Raw genomic sequence first — 18,209 nt, forward strand, 5'->3', positions numbered from 1 at the left:
ACTCCACAACCTCTCTGGGCAGCCTGCTCCAAGGCTCTGTCACCCTCACTCTAAAGTTTCTCCTCACGTTGAGGTGGAACCTTCTGTGTTCCAGTTTGTATCCACCCCTCATTGTCTTATTGCTGTGCACCACCAGAGATCAGCCCCAGACACTTGACCCCTACCCCTCAGATACTTATAGACATTGATGAGATCTCCCCTCAGTCTTCTCCAGATAAACAGCCCCAGGGCTCTCAGTCTCTCGTCGTAGGACAGATGCTCAAGTCCCTCAATCATCCTCGTGGCTCTCCACTGGGCTGGTCAGATCTCAGGGCTGCACATCAGTGGCAAGGTGTTAAGCTGGTTTGGCTACAGATCTGATGGAAGAGAAACGATTTGGGTGTTGAGTGAGGGCATAGGGTGATGAAAACAGATGCACAGAGAGTCCAGACAGTGTGCTTTATTATGATCACAATGAAGGCTTCAGATGACAGCTCCAAAAAGGTGATCATGGTGTCCCTTTATGCCAGGATCATTTCAGCTTGGAAACTGCTCTTCAAATAATGCTCACCTGACCACCATAACACCCTTGGCATTCCAGACCACCATAACACCTTTGGCACCCCTGACCACCAAAACACCCTTGGCACCCCTGACCACCAAATCACCCTTGGCACACCCAAACCACCAAAACACCCTTGGCACCCCTAGACCACCAAACAGAGAGCCTAATTCAGAGGCCTGTCAGCTTGCCTGCAAACGCAGCTCTCAGATGCTAGGTCATTTCAGCTTGGAAACTGCTCTTCAAATAATGCTCACCTGACCACCAAAACACCTTTGGCATCCCAGAGCAGCAAACAGAGAGGCTAATTCAGACACCTGGTAACTTGCCTGCAAATGCAGCTCTTGGATGCAGAAGCTGTCCACACTCTTCATTCTCCTAGGAAATCCCACCAGTGTAATAAAAGCAAAGCACTTGGCAAAAGGCCTTCCAATTAACCCTGGAAATTTGCCCTCCTGAGCAAAGCAAGGCACAGGCAGCACGGACAAGGCAAAGTGCAGGCCGTGTGCCTTTCATTGCCACCTTGTGACTCTTCCTCCTGCCTGCCTTTTCTATCAGCTCCTTTTCCATCCAAGCTGTTAAGTGTGCGAACAGTTGAGCCCCCCATCACTGAAGCAGCAGGCATTACCAAGGTCAGATGGAGCTAGCTTTAGATGGATCTAACTCAGATGGATTCACCCATCTGATGGATTTTCCACCTGATAAGCACAGCTCATGGCTGTGTCTCACTGGATCTGCACAGACACATACCCCACCAGGCAGAAAACAGCTGCACTGAAGCTGCCACTCATTTAACTAAGTGGCATCTTTAGACAACTAAGGGAGCACCTTAACCTTAACACAGTTGCTGGGCACCTACCACAAGGAGCTTGACTTGGAGATGTATTTTTTTTTGTGCAAAATGAAAATCATTTTTTTCTGAGGTCCTCAGTAAAAACCTGCAAAGGGTAAACTCAGGATCAGGTTGGACTTTCTGATCTTCAGCATCTTTTCCAACATGCATGTTTCTGTGATTCTGTGACTGTTAGATAAAGCAACAGAGAAGGAAAAGAGATCTGCCCTACACATTCCATAAAGGAGGGAGTGGGCACAGCCAGAAAGAGAGGGCACTTCTGTGTCTCTGTAGAGCCCTTTATCACACTGGAGTGCAAATGCTTGGTCTGCAGAACAGGTGGGCACCACACACAAGAGCCACTGCTGGTGAGGCAGCAGGTTGGCAGCGAGTGCAGAGGGCATTTGGCAGCATTCTCCTTCTGCAGCTCCCCACGACTGCTCCAGGAGGTCAGCAGGAGCCGCTCACTGAATCACTGTCACAGGTTTCCAGGGGTGCTGCTCCTTGGTGACCTTCAAAGTGTACTGTTTGAGAGCGGGGCAGTGCGTGAGGAACGCTTCCACCACCTCCTGGCTGACCACGCAGTAGCAGTGGATCTCCAGCAGGTTTCTGCACCGCCTGGCCAGATCCACTAGGGAGGAATTTAAGTCGTCTGAGGAGGTGGTCTGCAGCGTCAGCTTCTTTAAAGTCCTGCTGTAGCTGCAGGTGATGAAGCCGATCTGACTGACCATGTAGTTATGGGTGTTGAGCTGCAGCGTGCTCACAGGGATGTTTGGCTTCAGGATCTGGGGTATTTTGCAGCCAGGGATGGTGTGATCAAACTCGAGGTCTACAGAGAGCTGAGGATGCCTCTGGCTCACAGCAGCCCAGCGCTGTTCCGAGATGACAGGGGTGTACTTGCCCAGGCGCTCGCACAAAACATCCAGGTGGCAGAAAGGCGCTCGGTGAGGCTCCAGCAGCTCCTCAAACACCTCGTCAGACAAGCTGGCATAGTAAACCCCCAAGGCTGAGAGCCTGGGGCATGCTCTCAGAACCTTCCTGATGGTGTCTGGTGGCACGTTGCATACCAGGGTGTGGTTGTTGATGAACAGGCTCCGCAGGTTGGGGTTGGTGGCAGCCAAGAGTTCAACCAGCTCAGCGTCCAGAGTGAAGGGCAGGTGCCGAAAATCAAGGTGCTGAAGGCCTCCCTGGTTTGGAGCGGCACACAGCTTCGCAATGCTCCGCAGGATGTCCTGCCCAGAGTAGAAGTAGGGGTTCTCCCCGTGGCACACCACACACAGCTGCTGCAGGCTGTGGTTCTGTTTTGCCAGCAGATCCAAGATGCACATCACGCTCCTCCGGTTTGTCTCCTTGGACTGGTCAAAGGCAATCTTCAGGTGTTTGATTTGGCTGAGGAAGTGGGGCAGGCTCTGCAGCATGTCTCCTTCATCCTCTGAGTCGCAGCTGGAAGGGCAAAATAACTCTTAGTCACTGTGAAGAGAGACTCAGAGCCCTGGGGCTATATAGTCTGGAGAAGAGAAAGCTGAGAGGGGATCTGACCAATGCCTACCAATACCTGAGGGGTGGGGGTCAGGTGGATGGGGCCAATCTCTTCTCGGTGGTGCACAGCAATAAGATAAGGAACAATGGATACAAACTGGAGCACAGAAGGTTTCCCCTCAACATGAGAAACTTCCTCACAGTGAGGGTGACAGAGCACTGGAACAGGCTGCCCAGAGGGGTTATGGAGTCTCCCTCTCTGGAGACTTTCAAAACCCCCCTCGATGCATTCCTGTGTGAACTACCCTGGGTGGTCCTGCTTGGCAGTGAGGTTGGACTCGATAATCTCTGGAGGTTCCTTCCAACCTCTACCATTCTGTGACTCTGTGAATGCTGAGCACAGAGCAGATACCGTTGGACCCCTGCAAATGTATGAATACACAGGAAGATCTCCTGGGGAGCTGCACCTGGACACCCATCTAAACAACTGTATGAAGAGACATAAGCAATGCCTGCCAATGTGTGCACCTTGACCCATGTGCACCTCCACCAGAAGAACATCCCTGGGCCACGCACACATCTCCCTCTCTCTCTCTCCCCCCCACGCCACCTGTGGCTGATGGTAATACAATCCCTGCTCTTTTCCTTCCTGGCTTCTCTTTTTCTCTGTTGTTCTCTCTCTCTCTCCCCCTCCCCTTCTCTCTCTCCCTCTGTTTTGTTCAACTTTATCCTTCAATAAATAGTTCTGTGGTGATCTAAGGTCTCACTTGCACCTTAATCTCACAACACGGAAATCTCTAAGACCAGATTTTGCTCCTTTGGCCAGGGAGATTGCTAATCTCTGTTCTCTGGACCTTGACACCTGCCCCAGGTGAAACTGCATGGGCAGGGAAACGAGACTAGATCATGTCTGGAGTATCTCTTCCAACTTCTCCCACACTGTGACTGTGAGTCACATGGCAAGATCAGCTCCCAGAAAGATCCATCACAGGAGGGTCATGAAGCTGACTAGTTAGTACCTCTTGCCATTTTCAAAGAGTAGAGAGGTGTTATGTGTTTGACAGGCTAAAAACAAGGATCTCATGATCTGGGCAGTGACTGGCTAGAGAGCAGCCCTGGGGAGAGGGACTTGGGGGTGCTGGTGGATGAAAGCTTGATGTGAGCCATCAGTGTGCACTGGCAGCCCAGAGAGCCAAGCAGAGCCTGGGCTGCAGCAAGAGCAGTGTGGGCAGCAGGGCAAGGGAGAGGATTCTGCCCCTCTGTCTCTCTGATGAGACCCAACCTGGAGCACTGTGCTCAGTTCTGGAGCCCTGTGACAGGAAAGGTCTGGAGAGGCTGGAGTGTGTCCAGAGGAGGGCCATGAGGATGATCACAGGGATGGAGCTGCTCTGCTGTGGGCTGATAGAGTTGGGGATGTTCAGTCTGGAGAAGTGAAGGCTCCAAGGAGACCTTATTGCGGCCTCCCAATGTCTGAAGGGGCTACAGGAAAACTGGGGAGGGACTTTTTAGGGTGCTGGGTAGTGATAGGACTGGGGGGAATGGAACAAAACTAGAAGTGGGTAGATTCAGATTGGATGTTAGGAGGAAGTTCTTCAGCATGAGAGTGGTGAGAGTCTGGCCCAGGTTGTACCAGGGAGGTGGTGGAAGCCTCATCCCTGGAGGTCTTTAAAGCCAGACTGGGCATGGCTCTGAGCAGCCTGATGTAGTGCGAGGTGTCCTTGCCTATGGCAGGGGGAGTTGGAACTGGATGATCCATGAGGTCCCTTCCAGCCCTGACAATTCAATGATTCTATGATGCCTGCAGAGATGATCAGACAATCAGAAGACCTCTCCTCTTACCTGATCTCTGTGAAATGCCAGACAGAGCTAGAAGAAACAGCTGCAGCCCACTGTCTGCACACAAAGAAGACTGTGTGTCTGTCTCGAAGAGGAAGATAGTGGAAAATCTGGATGAGGATTTCTTCTGGGATGCAGTTCCACAGCTCTGGAGCAGGCATTTTGCCCATTCAATCAGCTTTAAATTGGGGGAAAGCTTCCAAACCAGCTGTTCCTTCTCAAAGGTCCCTGGGTCAGAACACACACACACATACACACAAGAAGAGACACAATCACATTAAGAGTTACTTAACAAACTGAAACTGAGAAACCTGGGGCTGAGACCGAGAGCCCTGGGGCTGTTCAGTCTGGAGAAGATAAGACTGAGGGAAGATCTGATCAATGCCTATCAATACCTGAGGAGTGGGTGTCAAGTGGAGGGGACCAATCTCTTTGGTGGTGCACAGCAGTAAGACAAGGAGCAACAGCTACAAACTGGAACACAGAATGTTCCACCTTAACATGAGGAGGAACTTCTCCATGGTGAGGGTGAGAGAGCCCTGGAACAGGCTGCCCAGGGTGGGTTGTGGAGTTTCCTTTCTCTGGAGACTTTAAAACACCCCCTGGATGCATTTCTGTGTGGGCTACCCCGGGTGACCCAGGCTTAGCAGGGAGGTTGGACTTGATGATCTCTGGAGGTCCCTTCCAACTTCTAAAGTTCTGTGACTGGGGTGAGAAAATTCCAGAAGAAGAATTCAGGGATGTCCCCAAAGCTGCCATTGCTGTTGTTGGGCACACCCAACCTCTAAGGTTCTGTGATATCAAACAAATGCAACTAAATCACAGAGAAGAAACTTGAGATATCACCAAATCTTGAACTGGAACACAAAGCTGAGGCAAATCTGTTGGGCCAACTGTTTGGCACACCTTGGGGTGTGGCATTTTTGCTTTTCAGTCAAGGTGAGTGACACTTTTCATAGAATCAAGCAGGTTGGAAGAGACCTCCAAGATCATCCAGTCCAACCTAGCACCCAGCCCTAGCCAATCAAGCAGACCATGGCACTAAGTGCCTCATCCAGGCTTGGCTTCAGCACCTCCAGAACAGCCTCACAGACCCATATTTGACTGAGAATGGAACTAGGTGACTCCATGATTCTGCAAAACCTCATGTGTGCAGCTTCTCTGAACCAGGTTTTGACTCTGTTAGAAAGTAAGAAGGCACTTCTAGCCAAGGAAAAGCTGAAGCAGATGTCCTGAGAGCAGGAATACATGCAGAAAGGCAAAATTCTCACTGTCACTTTAAGTAACTGCACGGCTTTGAGTCAGCGAGGAGCACAGTTCCCGGTCTGTGAAGGCTGGGAGTTGGCTCAGTTCTCCTGCCTGCCTGCCCGCCCTGGCGAGGCCAGCCAAGCTTGGAGCGGCTCTCGGCAGCCCTGCAGGATCTCGGCGCTTGAGTCACCACCCGACAGAGCAGCGCCGCTGGCTCTGCCCAGCCTCCTCGGCTCTCTGCACAGCAAGCCCCAAGGAAGCCAGGCAGAACGTGCCTGGGAGCGAGCAGCCCCAGTCCAAACAAGAACTGGTGCTGTGCTCGGGCAAGATGCCCAGCGCAGCCTGCGAGCCGAGCAGCTGGGAAAGCAGCCCCTGCCACGACACCCTCTCCAGTTCCACCTACCTCTGGGAGCAGCGCCTGTCATCCCCTGCGCCTGCCCGCGGCTCCCAGCACCCCAGAGGGAGGAGCAGAGGAGAGGGAGATGACAAAAATAACAACAGCTGGGAGAGAGCCCAGGGAGAGAGGCCCTCCCTGCCCGCAGAGTGGGAGTGGGATGCTGCGCCACGCTGTAAGGGAACACACAGATGGGCAGCCTTTCCTCCTCCGCCTCCAGCGCCCTTCCTCCCCCCCCCCCCGTCCCATCCCAGCAGACACACCACCGAACCCTGACTCCCAAATGGTGTGCTGCAGCCTCTCCCCTCACCGGCAGCTTCACTTCCCAAGCAGGAAACAACAGGGTGAAACACCAAGTGCTTATCAAGCACTCTGATTCCCCCCCAGCCACGGAGTGCTCCCTGAAAGCCTCCACTCAGCAAGGCTTAGAGGAAGGGAAGCTTAGCTCTTACCTGCCCTTTTCTTTCCCTTCAATACAGAGTAGACAAATAAGCTTCAAGGAGGAAATGTTAGAGGACATGAAAGGGTGGTGCTCCACACAGCAACTCACCCTGTGGTTCCCAGCTGGCTCTGGGCGCAGGGAAGGCTGGGATCTCTGTGATTACTTAACCTCATGAACCCTTAATGCATGAACTCAAAAGCTGCTGCTCAACTTATCAGCAAGGAAATGCCCAGTTTGCAGAAGCACTGGCACCACCAGGCCTGTTGACTCAGATGGAGACAGTGGGTGCTGCCTGCTCCCCAGGTCCTGACCCTGTAACCAGAACCCACAGGAGAGCCAGCTTGGATTAACCCCTTCAGGGATTTATGTCAATTATGTCAAAACTGTATTTCCTACTGTTTCCCATTTTTGTTTGAAGTTCACCACCCTGGAGAGTGCCAGACTGACAGCACCAAGTGCATGGGCATCAAACCTGGCCCTAGGCCCCTGCCAGCTTCTCTGCAGCTGGGGACAAACAAAGGGGCTGCTGTTACCCCTCTGTTCGCTCTCTGCAAGAGGAGAGCAGCCTTGAGTGGGAGGCTGCTACCTGAGGCGGAGCAATGCAGAGCCAAATCCATCCCTTGGCTTTGCTTGCCACAGAACCCTCTCATCAAGACAGGAAGAGCTGCTTTGCTCTCTCTGTTCAGTTGCCCAGAGCAGCACAGTGGAGCTAACAGCCTCGGGAAGAGGTGGGAGATCGGTCAGGTGTTGCTGCAGGAAGGACTCTTCCAGCACACACAGCAGTATTCAACACTTACATGGACACCATCACCTCACCTCTCCAGCAGGAGATGTAAGGACCAGCCCAGGTGTCCCTACCTGCTTGCAGAGCTCAGCATCATACTGCTCCTTTTGCTAACCAGAGTCTCAGGGGTCCCTTGTGTCAGCACTGCTTTCACCGACGGCACCAGGCTCCCTTCTCCTTTCTTCTGGGAGTTTTCCTCCTTCTTCCACTGCACTCTCAGACAGCAGCTCATGGATTTGCTTGGAGAAGGAAACTCCACATCGTTAATGTCTCTTCCCTCCTGAGCAAATGAACAACCCTGAATGATGCTACAGATGCTGCAGTTACTGTGTTCCTCAAATTATCATGGGACACCTTTCCAAAACGAGCATCAAGGAAGGGAGGATGTGAGAAATTAGCCTCCTCCACTGCTCAGTTACCACAAACCTAATCTATCTTTCCACCATTCACTCTCGTTAGCAGTGTCACAAGGGAAAGCTGATGGGTGCCAGCTGGGACACACCAGCCTTGTGGTGCCATCAGCCAACCCTGCTTTCCTCCCCAGGGATGGACCGGGGCACGCTTGTGGTCTCAGCCAGAGGGCAGCTCTTCAGCCACTGGGACTGGGTCACGGCTGACTATCCCAAACCTAAATATGCTCAGCTGCACCAGCACACGTTGTATAACCCCACCAACACCTCCGCACCCCAGGTATCCCCCCGCACAGCACCCTCTAGACGCCCGCCTAACGCCAGCAGCACCCTCCATATGCTCACCGACACCCGCACACCCTCGATACCTTCGCCGACTCGAGTGGCCAAGCGGACGGGCGAGGGCCAGCTGCCCCCCGAGCCACCAGCCTGGGGAGGGTGTGCGTGCGCCTGTGTCGACCGTCCCCCTTGACCCGCACTCACCGCGGCTCACCGGGGCCCGCCTGCCGCTGCCCCGGCGCGGAGCAGCCTGCGCCGCCGCGCAGAGGCGGAAGTGGCAGCGGCGGCGGCGAGGCCGGACGGCGGCGGCGGCGGCGGCAGGAGGTAAAGCCACCCGGGGCCACCGGACGGGGCTCAAGCAGCAGCGGGCCGGTGGATGGGGTGGCGGGGCCGGGTTCCGGCGGCTGGATGGGAGTCGGGGGTGGCCGTGGGGCGGCGTGCGCCGGGAGCCGTGGGCCGTGCCAGGCGCGTCCCGCGGGGGCTGGGCAGGGCAGGGCAGGGTCCGGCGGGCAGGGAGCTCTGCGGATCTCCCAGGACTGCCCCGCCGGGGGGGCGGCGGGCCCGGGGCGTTCACGGGGCAGCTCAGCAGCCCCCGGCGTTTGAGCTCACAGGAGCAGGCAGGCGGCGCGGTACCCGCGCTGTCACCGCGGGTGGCACAGCCCGGCGGTGCCCGGGGTGGCGGCTACCTGGACTCACCTCCCCCGCCGGCTCTTTTCCCCTAAAACACAGGCAGCAGCCCCGGCCCCGCTCCACTTAGGTCATTTACGAGAACTGAGACCAGGAGCAGCCCGACCCGTGCCAAAGTCTGCGAGGCAGGCAGCGCTGGCTCACCCCACGCCTATTTACACCTCATTTGCTCAGTACCTGCTTACCTACCGCCTGCGGTGGGCTTGCTAGGACATCCCACAAGGGCTTGGCTGCCGATTAGATCCACGCTGCCGAGCGGGGACTGGGACGGGGCAGTTTACACTGGAAAGTTGAGATAACATCCAAGGGGCACAACAGCAAAGGGCTCCTCCTTACCTGGCTTTTGGAAGCCTGGTGTGATTTCCAGCTTCCCCAGTGTTGCTGAGTGGAACCAGGCAGGTGTTGGGGAGCAAGAGCCTAGGCTGTGTGAGGAAAGGTCAGTGATGTAGTGACGGGAACAGGCTGACACAGGGTGCTGGTACTTCACATGCCACTGGCTGGTGGGCAGCTCTGCAAATGAGAAATGGTCCTGTGGGTTTAATCTTTTCATTAATCCATGCCTGTCATTTTTCTAAGTTGTTACATTTTGTCACCCTCTCTCTGCAAGATCCTAGGAGATGTGTGCCCAGATCCCAAATCTGGAGGCTCAGACTGCAGCAGCAATCCATTCTCCTCCTCTTTCTGAGATGCTTTTCTAAAAGGCCTGTGTGATCCAGGAGCCCATGGACTGGGAGCACTCCTGCATCCCACAGACACCCCTTGAACTCCAAGTTCAGTCTGAATTTTATGATTTCCTGGTTATTTCCTGTGTTTTCTGAGCAAGTGAAAGGCTTCTGTGCTGCACATAGCTCAAGGTTATACAGTGCCTCAGTTTGATATGCTGCAAGGGATGGAAATGCTTCCCAACCCCAGCTACTATCTGGAGGGCAGCCTGCCCATGAGAGGTCATCGTTCTTGGTCTGGCAGCCCCTGCTGACAAAAGATCTTCACGTCCACAGTATAAGGAACACTGTTGTGGCCAGCAGTCAGACTGTCAGGCCAGTGCTTGGCAGCCGTAGGATTGCTGCTGAGGTTGAGCAAGAGTGCAGAAAGCAGGAAGAAAAGGATGCCTGTGGGGAAGCAGCTGATAGTGTGACAGACGAGCAAGCAAACAGTTAGAGAAGGGGCAGGACTTGAGACTGGGGCTCAGCCAAAAGCCCCAGATTACTTGTTACTAGGATGTGATGGAAGGGCTGGCTCCACGCACTGCTCTCTGTGGGAGCAGCTTCAAGTGGCTTCTAGTGTCCAGGCCACAGACACGCTCAGTTTGCCTATGCACCAGAAAAGAGAGGTGTCCGTGGCTGTCTCCTGAGCTGCTCTCCAGCTGTCCAGCTGTCACAGCTCAGCCTGGCACTGCCCAGTCTAGCACAGCTTTTCCATTCCGAGTACCTGTTGTCTGGGCGGTGTTTTAGTTGGTCGTTGTCTCGGGATCCAAGTTGGGTGCAGCTGTGGTAGATGGAAGTGCTGCTTTGGCTAGGCAGTGAGGAATGGGTGTGATGAGAACGGAGACATGGATGTGCTGCCAGCCTTCTAGCTGCAGTGCTGCAAGAGATGAACAGTGAGAGAAGAATAATAAATGAGCTTGTACAGCAGAGGGATAGCCCTGAGCATCCTGGGGTCTGTAACATGTCCTGTAACCAGGACCTCGGGGTAAAACTCTGCCTACAATGGGGCTTCAGTCCATGTGAACCTGCTACAACTTGGGCTGCTCCATGGAGAACCCCAACAATGTGTCTTTAGCCTTTGCCAGCCTGGCTGGGCAGAGACACAAGCCTGAAACTCTGCTTCAGAGCCTCTCTGTACTACAAAATGAACAGAGCTCAATGGAAAATGAAAGCAGAGCTCTGTGAGCTGCCAAGTCTTTGGGACACCAGGTCTTGCTGTGCTTTACAGAGCACTCAACTCCCCAAAAGGTTACACCTGCTGCAGTGACATCACCACCTCCTCTAGGAAAAAGGGCTAAATCCCCTAGATCCCTGTGGTGTCTCAGCTCCCCTGTGTGATTTTGCAGGGCACTGAAGATGGCAGGCAGCTCCCCTCCTTGGATTGGCAGCGCTTACCTCTTCCTGCAGTCCACCTGCGAGACCATCGCTCTGCCGGCTCTCTACGAGAGCTCCCAGAAGAAGCCTCATGTGTTCAAGGCACTGAAGCTGGCATTAGCAGGTACCCATCCTCTCTGGTGTCTTGGCACACTGTCTCATCTCTTCACACAGTGCCATGCCTTTCTTTAACCTTGCAGCCAAGGGGTAAGGAGAGCTGGTGCTCGCTCTATTTAAGACAGACAATGAAGTGGGGTTGAGCAAAGGTCCACTACTAAGATGGTTGGGGGCTGCAGCACTTGTTTTGTGAGGAGAGGCTGAGGGGGTTGGACCTGTTCAGCCTGGAGAAAGGAGACCTACCAACAGCCTACAGGGAGGTGGAGATGGAGCCACACTCATCACAGTGGTGCATAGGAGATGAGAGGCAGCAGACACAAATTAAAACAAGAGAGGTAGACACCAGACATAAGGACAAACATTTTCCCTACAGGGACAGTCAAGCAATTGCCCAGAGCAACTGTGCATGCTCCATCCTTGAGGGGTCTCAAAATGAGACAGGATAGAGCCCTGAGCAACTTGGCATGACCTCAGAGCTGACCCTGCTTCAGTGGGCCAAGTGACCCATGCCTTAGAATTACCTGATGTGGTGTCAGTCAGAGCTGGCACCTCTGTACAGCCTCACGCAGTGAGGGGCCCAAGAGCTCAGTTCTGGTCTGGGAGCAATGCAGCCAGGCCTCTGCTGCAAGAAAGAGAGAAACACATACTCTGAACTGGCACCTAAAATCCATGTAGAAACAAGATCAATGTGCACAGCTAATCAAGATTACATTTTGCTGGGGGAAGGAAGAATGGAGGCCTGGGCTGGCTTTTGTTGTTCATGTCACTCATGCTCCTCACACACCAATGTTGGACATCCCTGGCTTATCCTTACTTGGATTTTTACAATGAATTAACTATCTGTGCAAAAGACCTTAGCAAGCCAAAAGGTAGTGTGCTTCCTCCACACCAATGTTGGACATCCCTGGCTTATCCTTACTTGGATTTTTACAGTGAATTAACTATCTGTGCAAAAGACCTTAGCAAGCCAAAAGGTAGTGTGCTTCCTCCACACCAATGTTGGACATCCCTGGCTTATCCTTGGATTTTTACAGTGAATTAACTACCTGTGCAAAAGACCTTAGCAAGCCAAAAGGTTGTGTGCTTCCTCCACACCAATGTTGGACATCCCTGGCTTATCCTTACTTGGATTTTTACAGTGAATTAACTATCTGTGCAAAAGACCTTAGCAAGCCAAAAGGTTGTGTGCTTCTCCCACACCAATGTTGGACATCCCTGGCTTATCCTTACTTGGATTTTTACAGTGAATTAACTATCTGTGCAAAAGACCTTAGCAAGCCAAAAGGTTGTGTGCTTCTCCCACACCAATGTTGGACATCCCTGGCTTATCCTTGGATTTTTACAGTGAATTAACTACCTGTGCAAAAGACCTTAGCAAGCCAAAAGGTTGTGTGCTTCCTCCACACCAATGTTGGACATCCCTGGCTTATCCTTACTTGGATTTTTACAGTGAATTAACTATCTGTGCAAAAGACTTTAGCAAGCCAAAAGGTTGTGTGCTTCTCCCACACCAGTGTTGCAAGGTACATCCCTGGCTTATCCTTACTTTTTTTTACAGCGAATTATCTGTGCACAAGACCTTTGCCAGTCTCCAGCAGACTAAATTTCCTGTGGCTGGATTAATCCTTTGCCTTTTGTAAGACAGGTTCAAGGTTCAGAGCCAGCTAAAAGTTACCTTCAGGCATGAGGTGGGGAAGAATTATTGAGTCTCTTGCCAGCACCTTTATTACTACTAAGACACCAGTCACAAGGGCTGAAGCCTGACCAAGCACTGAGCTCAGCTGTAGTAACACTTCCCTGTGCCACCAGTTTAGCATAACCATTTCTGTCCAAACCTCAGCCTTCTAACCTCCCTTAGTAAAGAGGACTGGGATAACTGCCTCCTGGCTTCTGTTGGACACCATGCTTCAGGGGAATTGATGGTGGCAGGGCAGCAAAAGCTGAATCCCTTCCTCTTGGTTTCACGTACAGGTGTTTCGTCCCAGGGGACTCAGTCAGAGAGAGGAGAAGATTCAAAAGCTTCTCCTCATTGCAGGCTTGGTGGTGGATGAGAGTGGGTCTGGGTTGTCTGTCTCATGCCTGGATAGTGACTCTGCTCACTTCTCCCTGCCAGACTGCACCGGCAGCACGAATGGTGTGGACGTGCTCAAAGTGCACTGCAGCCACCCACACCTGATCGTGCAGCTCAAGTTCTGCCAGCGGGAGAGCTGCCGCCGCTTCCTGCAGAGCTACCGCGACGGAGCCCTCCGCAAGGCCCTCCAGAGCCACCTCCAGCTCTCCTTGGCCGTGACCACAGTGCCTCTTGAAATGCAGCTGAAGGCTGGCAGTGAGCACCTTGATGACGTGCTGAAGGATGAGGATCACTGCCTGGAGTGCATCTACAGGGAAAAGGTGAGTGGAGAGGGATGGAGGCCAGGCAAGCGGTGAGGAGCAGTAGCAGAGGGCTTAAGAAGGTGGATGCAGATCTTGCTCTGCTGCAGCAGAGCTGGGTTGTAGACCCCTCCTCTCCATCCTTCAGCTCTCCACTGTAATATGGAGAAACAGCTCTACCTTTCCCCAGCAAAGAGCTGTGCACCTTTGTGAAAGAGCAGCAGTTATCTAAACCAGAGCTTGTGCCAAGTCACTGTGCTGTGTGCACAACAATTAGTGTGGTCATTACCACCACGAAGATGAGAAGTTCCAGAAGGTCCAGCTGAGAGCACGATCCAAGTATGCCTTGATATGCCTGTGAGGCAGGCAGAGAGGCCACAGCTGTGTGTGGAACCATCACTCCTCAGCATTTTCCTCCTCTGCCTCACGCACCAGCTTCTCTGAGAGCAGCAGTGGTGACTGCAGCTGGTAGTGAGCGTGAACACACACTCCATGTTACACCAAGAGCACACCACAGAGTGGGGACACACAGCATCTGCTGCCAGCAGCAACAGGCTGCCCTTCTGAAGGCAGAGCCTCTCTCTCCTGGGGGTCATACCCAGCATCTAGCTCACTGCACACTTTGGCAGCAGCACTCTAATCCTGCTAGCAACAGCAGTGAGATGTTGTCATCTCACCACAGATCCAAGGCACTTGACATGATTAAACTTGGTGCTTTTCTCCTCTTTTTTTCCCCCCACTTGGAACTAGGAACACTTCATAGCCCCGGTTCCTCCTAGATGATGCTAAGAAATAGGTAGTCACCATTGACTAAAGAAGGTGTAGACACCAGAGCATCTTTTGCCAGGCTGCTTTTCCTCAAGCACAGAGAATGAAATACAGACCTTTCAGCCCCAGACCAAACCTGCAATGGGGATCTTCCATACCCTGTCAGCTTCTGCTTGCTGCTGCCTGCCTCTGCTGAGCTAGCTGACTGGGCTGCTTCTCAGATCACCACAACTGCTTGCCTAACTGTGCAATGGTCAGAGAGCTGACACCAGTGCTGGGTACCTGTTGCCTGTGAGCTGAACACTGCACTGAAAGCACTCACCAGATTTGGCTCTTGCCCTGGTCTTTGCCCTCCTTACCCCTTCCCTCATTACCAGAGATCAGAATTGTTTTCTCTTGGTGAGAAAAACTGTCTTGGAGAGGATCCAGAAGTGACAAAAGTAAGTCATGAGGGGGCAGAGGGAAAGAAAGGGAGCATCAGGAGCTGCCTGCTTTGGTGGCCAAGTGACTGTTTGATCAAGTCACTCTATTTGCAGGCTCTAGCCCTCACACAGAGTAAGTCAGAGAAGCTACACTGCCTCTGGTGCAGCCTAACCCTTGCAGAGGGCTGCTGAAAGCAGATGTGGACGAGTTTTGTGTGACTTGTAAGCACTCAGTGCTGCATGTAAAAAACCCAGGCAGGGGAGATTGCCTGTTTCATGCCACACAGATTCAGATTCACACATTTACAACCAGAATTCCAGCAGACTACCACATCTGGGCAGTGTACAACTCCTGCTGCAGCTACCTCAATGCTTCTCTCTCTCAAGACCATTCTCTTAAGCTGCCACTGGTGACCCACCGATGCCATCTGCTTTACAGCCTGACCGCCTGCGGGATGAGGAGATCACAGAGCTGGAGGAATCCCTCAAGAGCCTGACTGTTCACCAGAGCATCAACAACAACGTAGCTGTAAAAGACTGCACCCCTCTGAGCCCCCCATCTCTACCTCCTTCTTCTCAAGGCAGCTCCCTTTCCCCACAAGTCACCTTCGTCTTTCAGGGACAAGTATTTGGTGAGTAGCCAAGAACTGACCAAGAGAGAGCCCTTGGTCTTCCTCACCTCAGAGCCCCAAAGAGTGGATTAATTGAACTAAATGTGGGGGTCTGCCTCAGATAGAATGAAGTATTTTCCATCATGACATAAGAAAGGCTTTATAGTAGTCTTAAGATACTGCCACACTGCTTCAGACCAGGCCTCAGCCTGGTTTCTGCGGTGGCACAGAACAGATGTTTCAGAGTCAGTGTCCCATCCAGGTTCCTTGCATTTCAAACCCCCTTTATACTGAAAGAACACAGAGTAGTTTTCTCTTCCTCCACATCCTTTGGCTGAGACAGGGCTCACTCCAGACACTTGTCCCTTTGCCAGTGGTGGAGGAGCTGTGGGAGCACGCAGCGATGTGTGCATGACCCCAAGCCCACGGTGGAGCAAGTCCCTCTGGCTTTGCTGCTCTTGCATTTCTGCTCCAAAGTCACAGTACTGCCCTGGCGTTAAAAACAGCAGAGGACAAGCAGAGCAGCTTCACAGCAGCGCCATGACCTGCTGTGGACACTGAACAGACTCCCTGCTCCACGGGATACTGAGCGCACCTCGGGGTCTGGCCCCAGCTGCAACACATCAGCCGTGAAACCCCTGTGTTTTCAGCTGCCCTCTGTCCCTTTCAGCCAACAGACCCCTCCTGCCAGATGACCACCAGAAGTTTGCCAAGCTGGTGTCCAAGAAGTGGAAGCAGGTGGCTCGCTCTCTGCAGAGGAGCTGCCGGGCGCTGCGTGACCCTGCCATCGATAACCTGGCCCTGGAGTACGACCGCGAGGGACTCTATGAACAGGCCTACCAGATGCTCCTCAGGTTCATCCAGTCAGAGGGCAAGAAGGCCACAATAGCACGGCTGATCTCAGCCCTGGAAGAAAACGGTCTCATCAGCTTGGCTGAGGAGCTCCTGGGCCTCCACTCCACTGAGGACTGCTCCTAGAGCCCAAAGGGCAGCGGCGTTGCCGAGGGCTCTCTCGCTTTAGCCAGTGCATGGGACTGCTGCCAGTGTCCTGAAAACCACCACAGGCTTCTGTGCAGGTGGGAATGCCCAGGGGAGAGGTTCTGTGCCCAGGGGAGAGGTTCCTTATTTCATTCTGTTTCTACCTTAGCCTCCTGTGAACTGCTGAGAGAGGCTTTCAGCCTGGCTTCCTTTGGGACTCAGCTGTCACAGGGAAGCAAGCAGCTAGCTGGAGTGCCCCAGGGGGAGAGGAGAAGAATAAGGATGGCACCTCAGAGAATGTCTCTGGGAAACAGACAAGGGCACTGTTTCTCAGGCTGTGGCCCAGGGCCACCTACTGCAAGGTGGGGTTTTTTATATTGAAGACATTTATGCCTGAGGCATGACACCAAGCAAAACCAGAGGGGAAGTCAAGGAAAAGTCACTTTTATACTCTTTCTCTTTGTTCTTCAAGTGAGGAACATCTGTGGCAAGGGCCTCTGTCCTGCTCTACTCTAGCAGAGCTCCTGCCCACCTCTCACCACCTGAAGGTTTCCCTTTTACCTGGGACAGTCACAGTATTCCACCAGGCACAAGATTGCTGCTGGAGAACAAATTTCAGGCACTGAACAAGCCATATGGACAAACACAAATTCAGAGAACCCTTCTCAATTGTTTCTGGACCATGGTGGCAAATAAGGCATTGACCACATTTCCTACCAGCCCCAGAAGCCTGCATCTGTAAACAGGAAACCACAGTGCTGGAAGGAAAGAGGTCTCCTAGTCAGCAAGTCAGATGTGGAGCATGGATTGGAACTGCTGCTCCGAGGTGTGTGGCAGCATCAGATCCCACAGGGCTGAGCAGTCACCTCTGACCAGCTGGCCACCAGTGCCTTCACTCACATCTGAACCTGCTGAGCTCCCCTGGAGAGGATCACTCACGCCATTGTGTCCCGCAAGAGCTGGGATCTGCACAGAGCCTTTCCCCGGGGCTGGTGTCACTGTGTGACAACCGGGCATCAGCTGCCATGCCTGGGTTTATCTCTGCCCTGATCTGGAGGGTGGAAATGTCTTTCAAGACAAAGCCCTCAAGCCTCAGGGCTAACTGGTGCTTCCAGAAGGGTGCTGTCTCCCGGTGTGGCTGATGCAGGCTGCCACAGAGCAGAGTTCACACCTTTGCCCCTAACAAAGCACACAGCGACAAGTGCCTTGCGCGTGAAGCACAACTTGATGACCTTTTATATACTCCCAAGACTTTCCTCACATGTTTCCACTCAGCCTTTTCCATTAATTCTATCCCTCTTTAGCCTGCCCATCCATGGGAACAGCCAGTGGGCTTTGGGAATTGCTTCAGCTGTAGATGGTGGCTCTGCCAGCACACAAAGCCTGGGTGTGCACACAGGTACTGGGCTGCTGGCCATGACAGGACCAGCTCTCAGACAGCCAAGCCCTGGGGACCTTTTAAACTACAGCTCACCTTAATCCTTCACTGGAGTCAAAGCTGTAAGGAGGAACGCAATGTGGGACTCAGGTATGAGCTCAGATCTGAGCTCCTGGGGTTGCTGCTGCTCCCTTAGCTTCTGCCCAGCTGCATGCTGTGAGCATCAGCGAACTGAAGACCTGGATGGGCAGCATTTAGATGGACCCAGGAGGGGTCTACATGCCTCAGGTGGGCTGAGCATCTCGTTCCTCAGTGTAAGCCTGGAGAATCCTTCTTTTTCTAATGCAGAATTTGAATCCCCAAGGTTATGTACACAGAGGGGAAAGGAAATGGAGGGGGTTAAGGATGGAGAGAAAGCTTTCAGGCTGTGACTGTTTCTGTGTCCTGCAAAGGAAGCAGGAGTGTGTGCAGGCATCAGCTCTACAAAGACTGTGGCTTCATGGAATTTTATGAAGCCATTCCACATCAGTGCCTGTTCAGTCTCATCTTGTCCAT

General features: G+C 53.1%; 2 protein-coding genes across 5 annotated transcripts; one reads left to right on the forward strand and one right to left on the reverse strand.

Moving 5' to 3' along the window:
* Window positions 1-38: 38 nt before the first annotated feature.
* Window positions 39-11,104, reverse strand: FBXL8 (F-box and leucine rich repeat protein 8). 4 transcript variants are annotated; one of them, XR_010306094.1, is made up of 6 exons: window positions 11,032-11,104; window positions 10,361-10,513; window positions 9,269-9,442; window positions 4,692-4,916; window positions 1,401-2,816; window positions 39-356 (listed from the first exon to the last, which is right to left on the reverse strand). XR_010306094.1 is itself a non-coding variant. In XM_064160469.1 (5 exons), exons 4-5 carry the CDS (start codon window positions 4,856-4,858, stop codon window positions 1,838-1,840), a joined length of 1,146 nt encoding a protein of 381 aa, XP_064016539.1. In that variant the 5' UTR covers window positions 4,859-4,916; window positions 9,269-9,442; window positions 10,361-10,513; window positions 11,032-11,104; the 3' UTR covers window positions 425-1,837. The 4 variants fall into 4 exon arrangements, 3 of the variants coding, with proteins under 3 accessions (XP_064016539.1, XP_064016540.1, XP_064016541.1); XM_064160469.1 differs by lacking the exon at window positions 39-356 and having other exon boundaries at window positions 425-2,816; XM_064160470.1 differs by lacking the exons at window positions 39-356; window positions 11,032-11,104 and adding an exon at window positions 10,638-10,761 and having other exon boundaries at window positions 425-2,816.
* Window positions 10,988-16,836, forward strand: TRADD (TNFRSF1A associated via death domain). The gene is made up of 4 exons (XM_064160472.1): window positions 10,988-11,134; window positions 13,241-13,518; window positions 15,127-15,319; window positions 15,969-16,836. The coding sequence occupies exons 1-4, from the start codon at window positions 10,993-10,995 to the stop codon at window positions 16,274-16,276; spliced, it is 921 nt and encodes a 306-aa protein (XP_064016542.1). The 5' UTR covers window positions 10,988-10,992; the 3' UTR covers window positions 16,277-16,836.
* The last annotated feature ends 1,373 nt before the right edge of the window (window positions 16,837-18,209 follow it).

Source organism: Pogoniulus pusillus, chromosome 20 (assembly GCF_015220805.1).
Source record: "Pogoniulus pusillus isolate bPogPus1 chromosome 20, bPogPus1.pri, whole genome shotgun sequence".
Lineage (NCBI taxonomy): Eukaryota > Metazoa > Chordata > Aves > Piciformes > Lybiidae > Pogoniulus > Pogoniulus pusillus.

What these genes read in the sequence shown, in the direction of transcription:
- FBXL8 (XM_064160469.1), bottom strand. Translation starts at nt 4,858, where the DNA reads ATGGGCAAAATGCCTGCTCCAGAGCTGTGGAACTGCATCCCAGAAGAA. An exon ending in TGGCATTTCACAGAGATCAG is followed by an intron (nt 2,817 to 4,691) that starts GTAAGAGGAGAG and finishes TTGCCCTTCCAG; the next exon opens with CTGCGACTCAGAGGATGAAG.
- TRADD (XM_064160472.1), top strand. Translation starts at nt 10,993, where the DNA reads ATGGCAGGCAGCTCCCCTCCTTGGATTGGCAGCGCTTACCTCTTCCTG. An exon ending in ACTGAAGCTGGCATTAGCAG is followed by an intron (nt 11,135 to 13,240) that starts GTACCCATCCTC and finishes TCTCCCTGCCAG; the next exon opens with ACTGCACCGGCAGCACGAAT. An exon ending in AGTGCATCTACAGGGAAAAG is followed by an intron (nt 13,519 to 15,126) that starts GTGAGTGGAGAG and finishes TCTGCTTTACAG; the next exon opens with CCTGACCGCCTGCGGGATGA.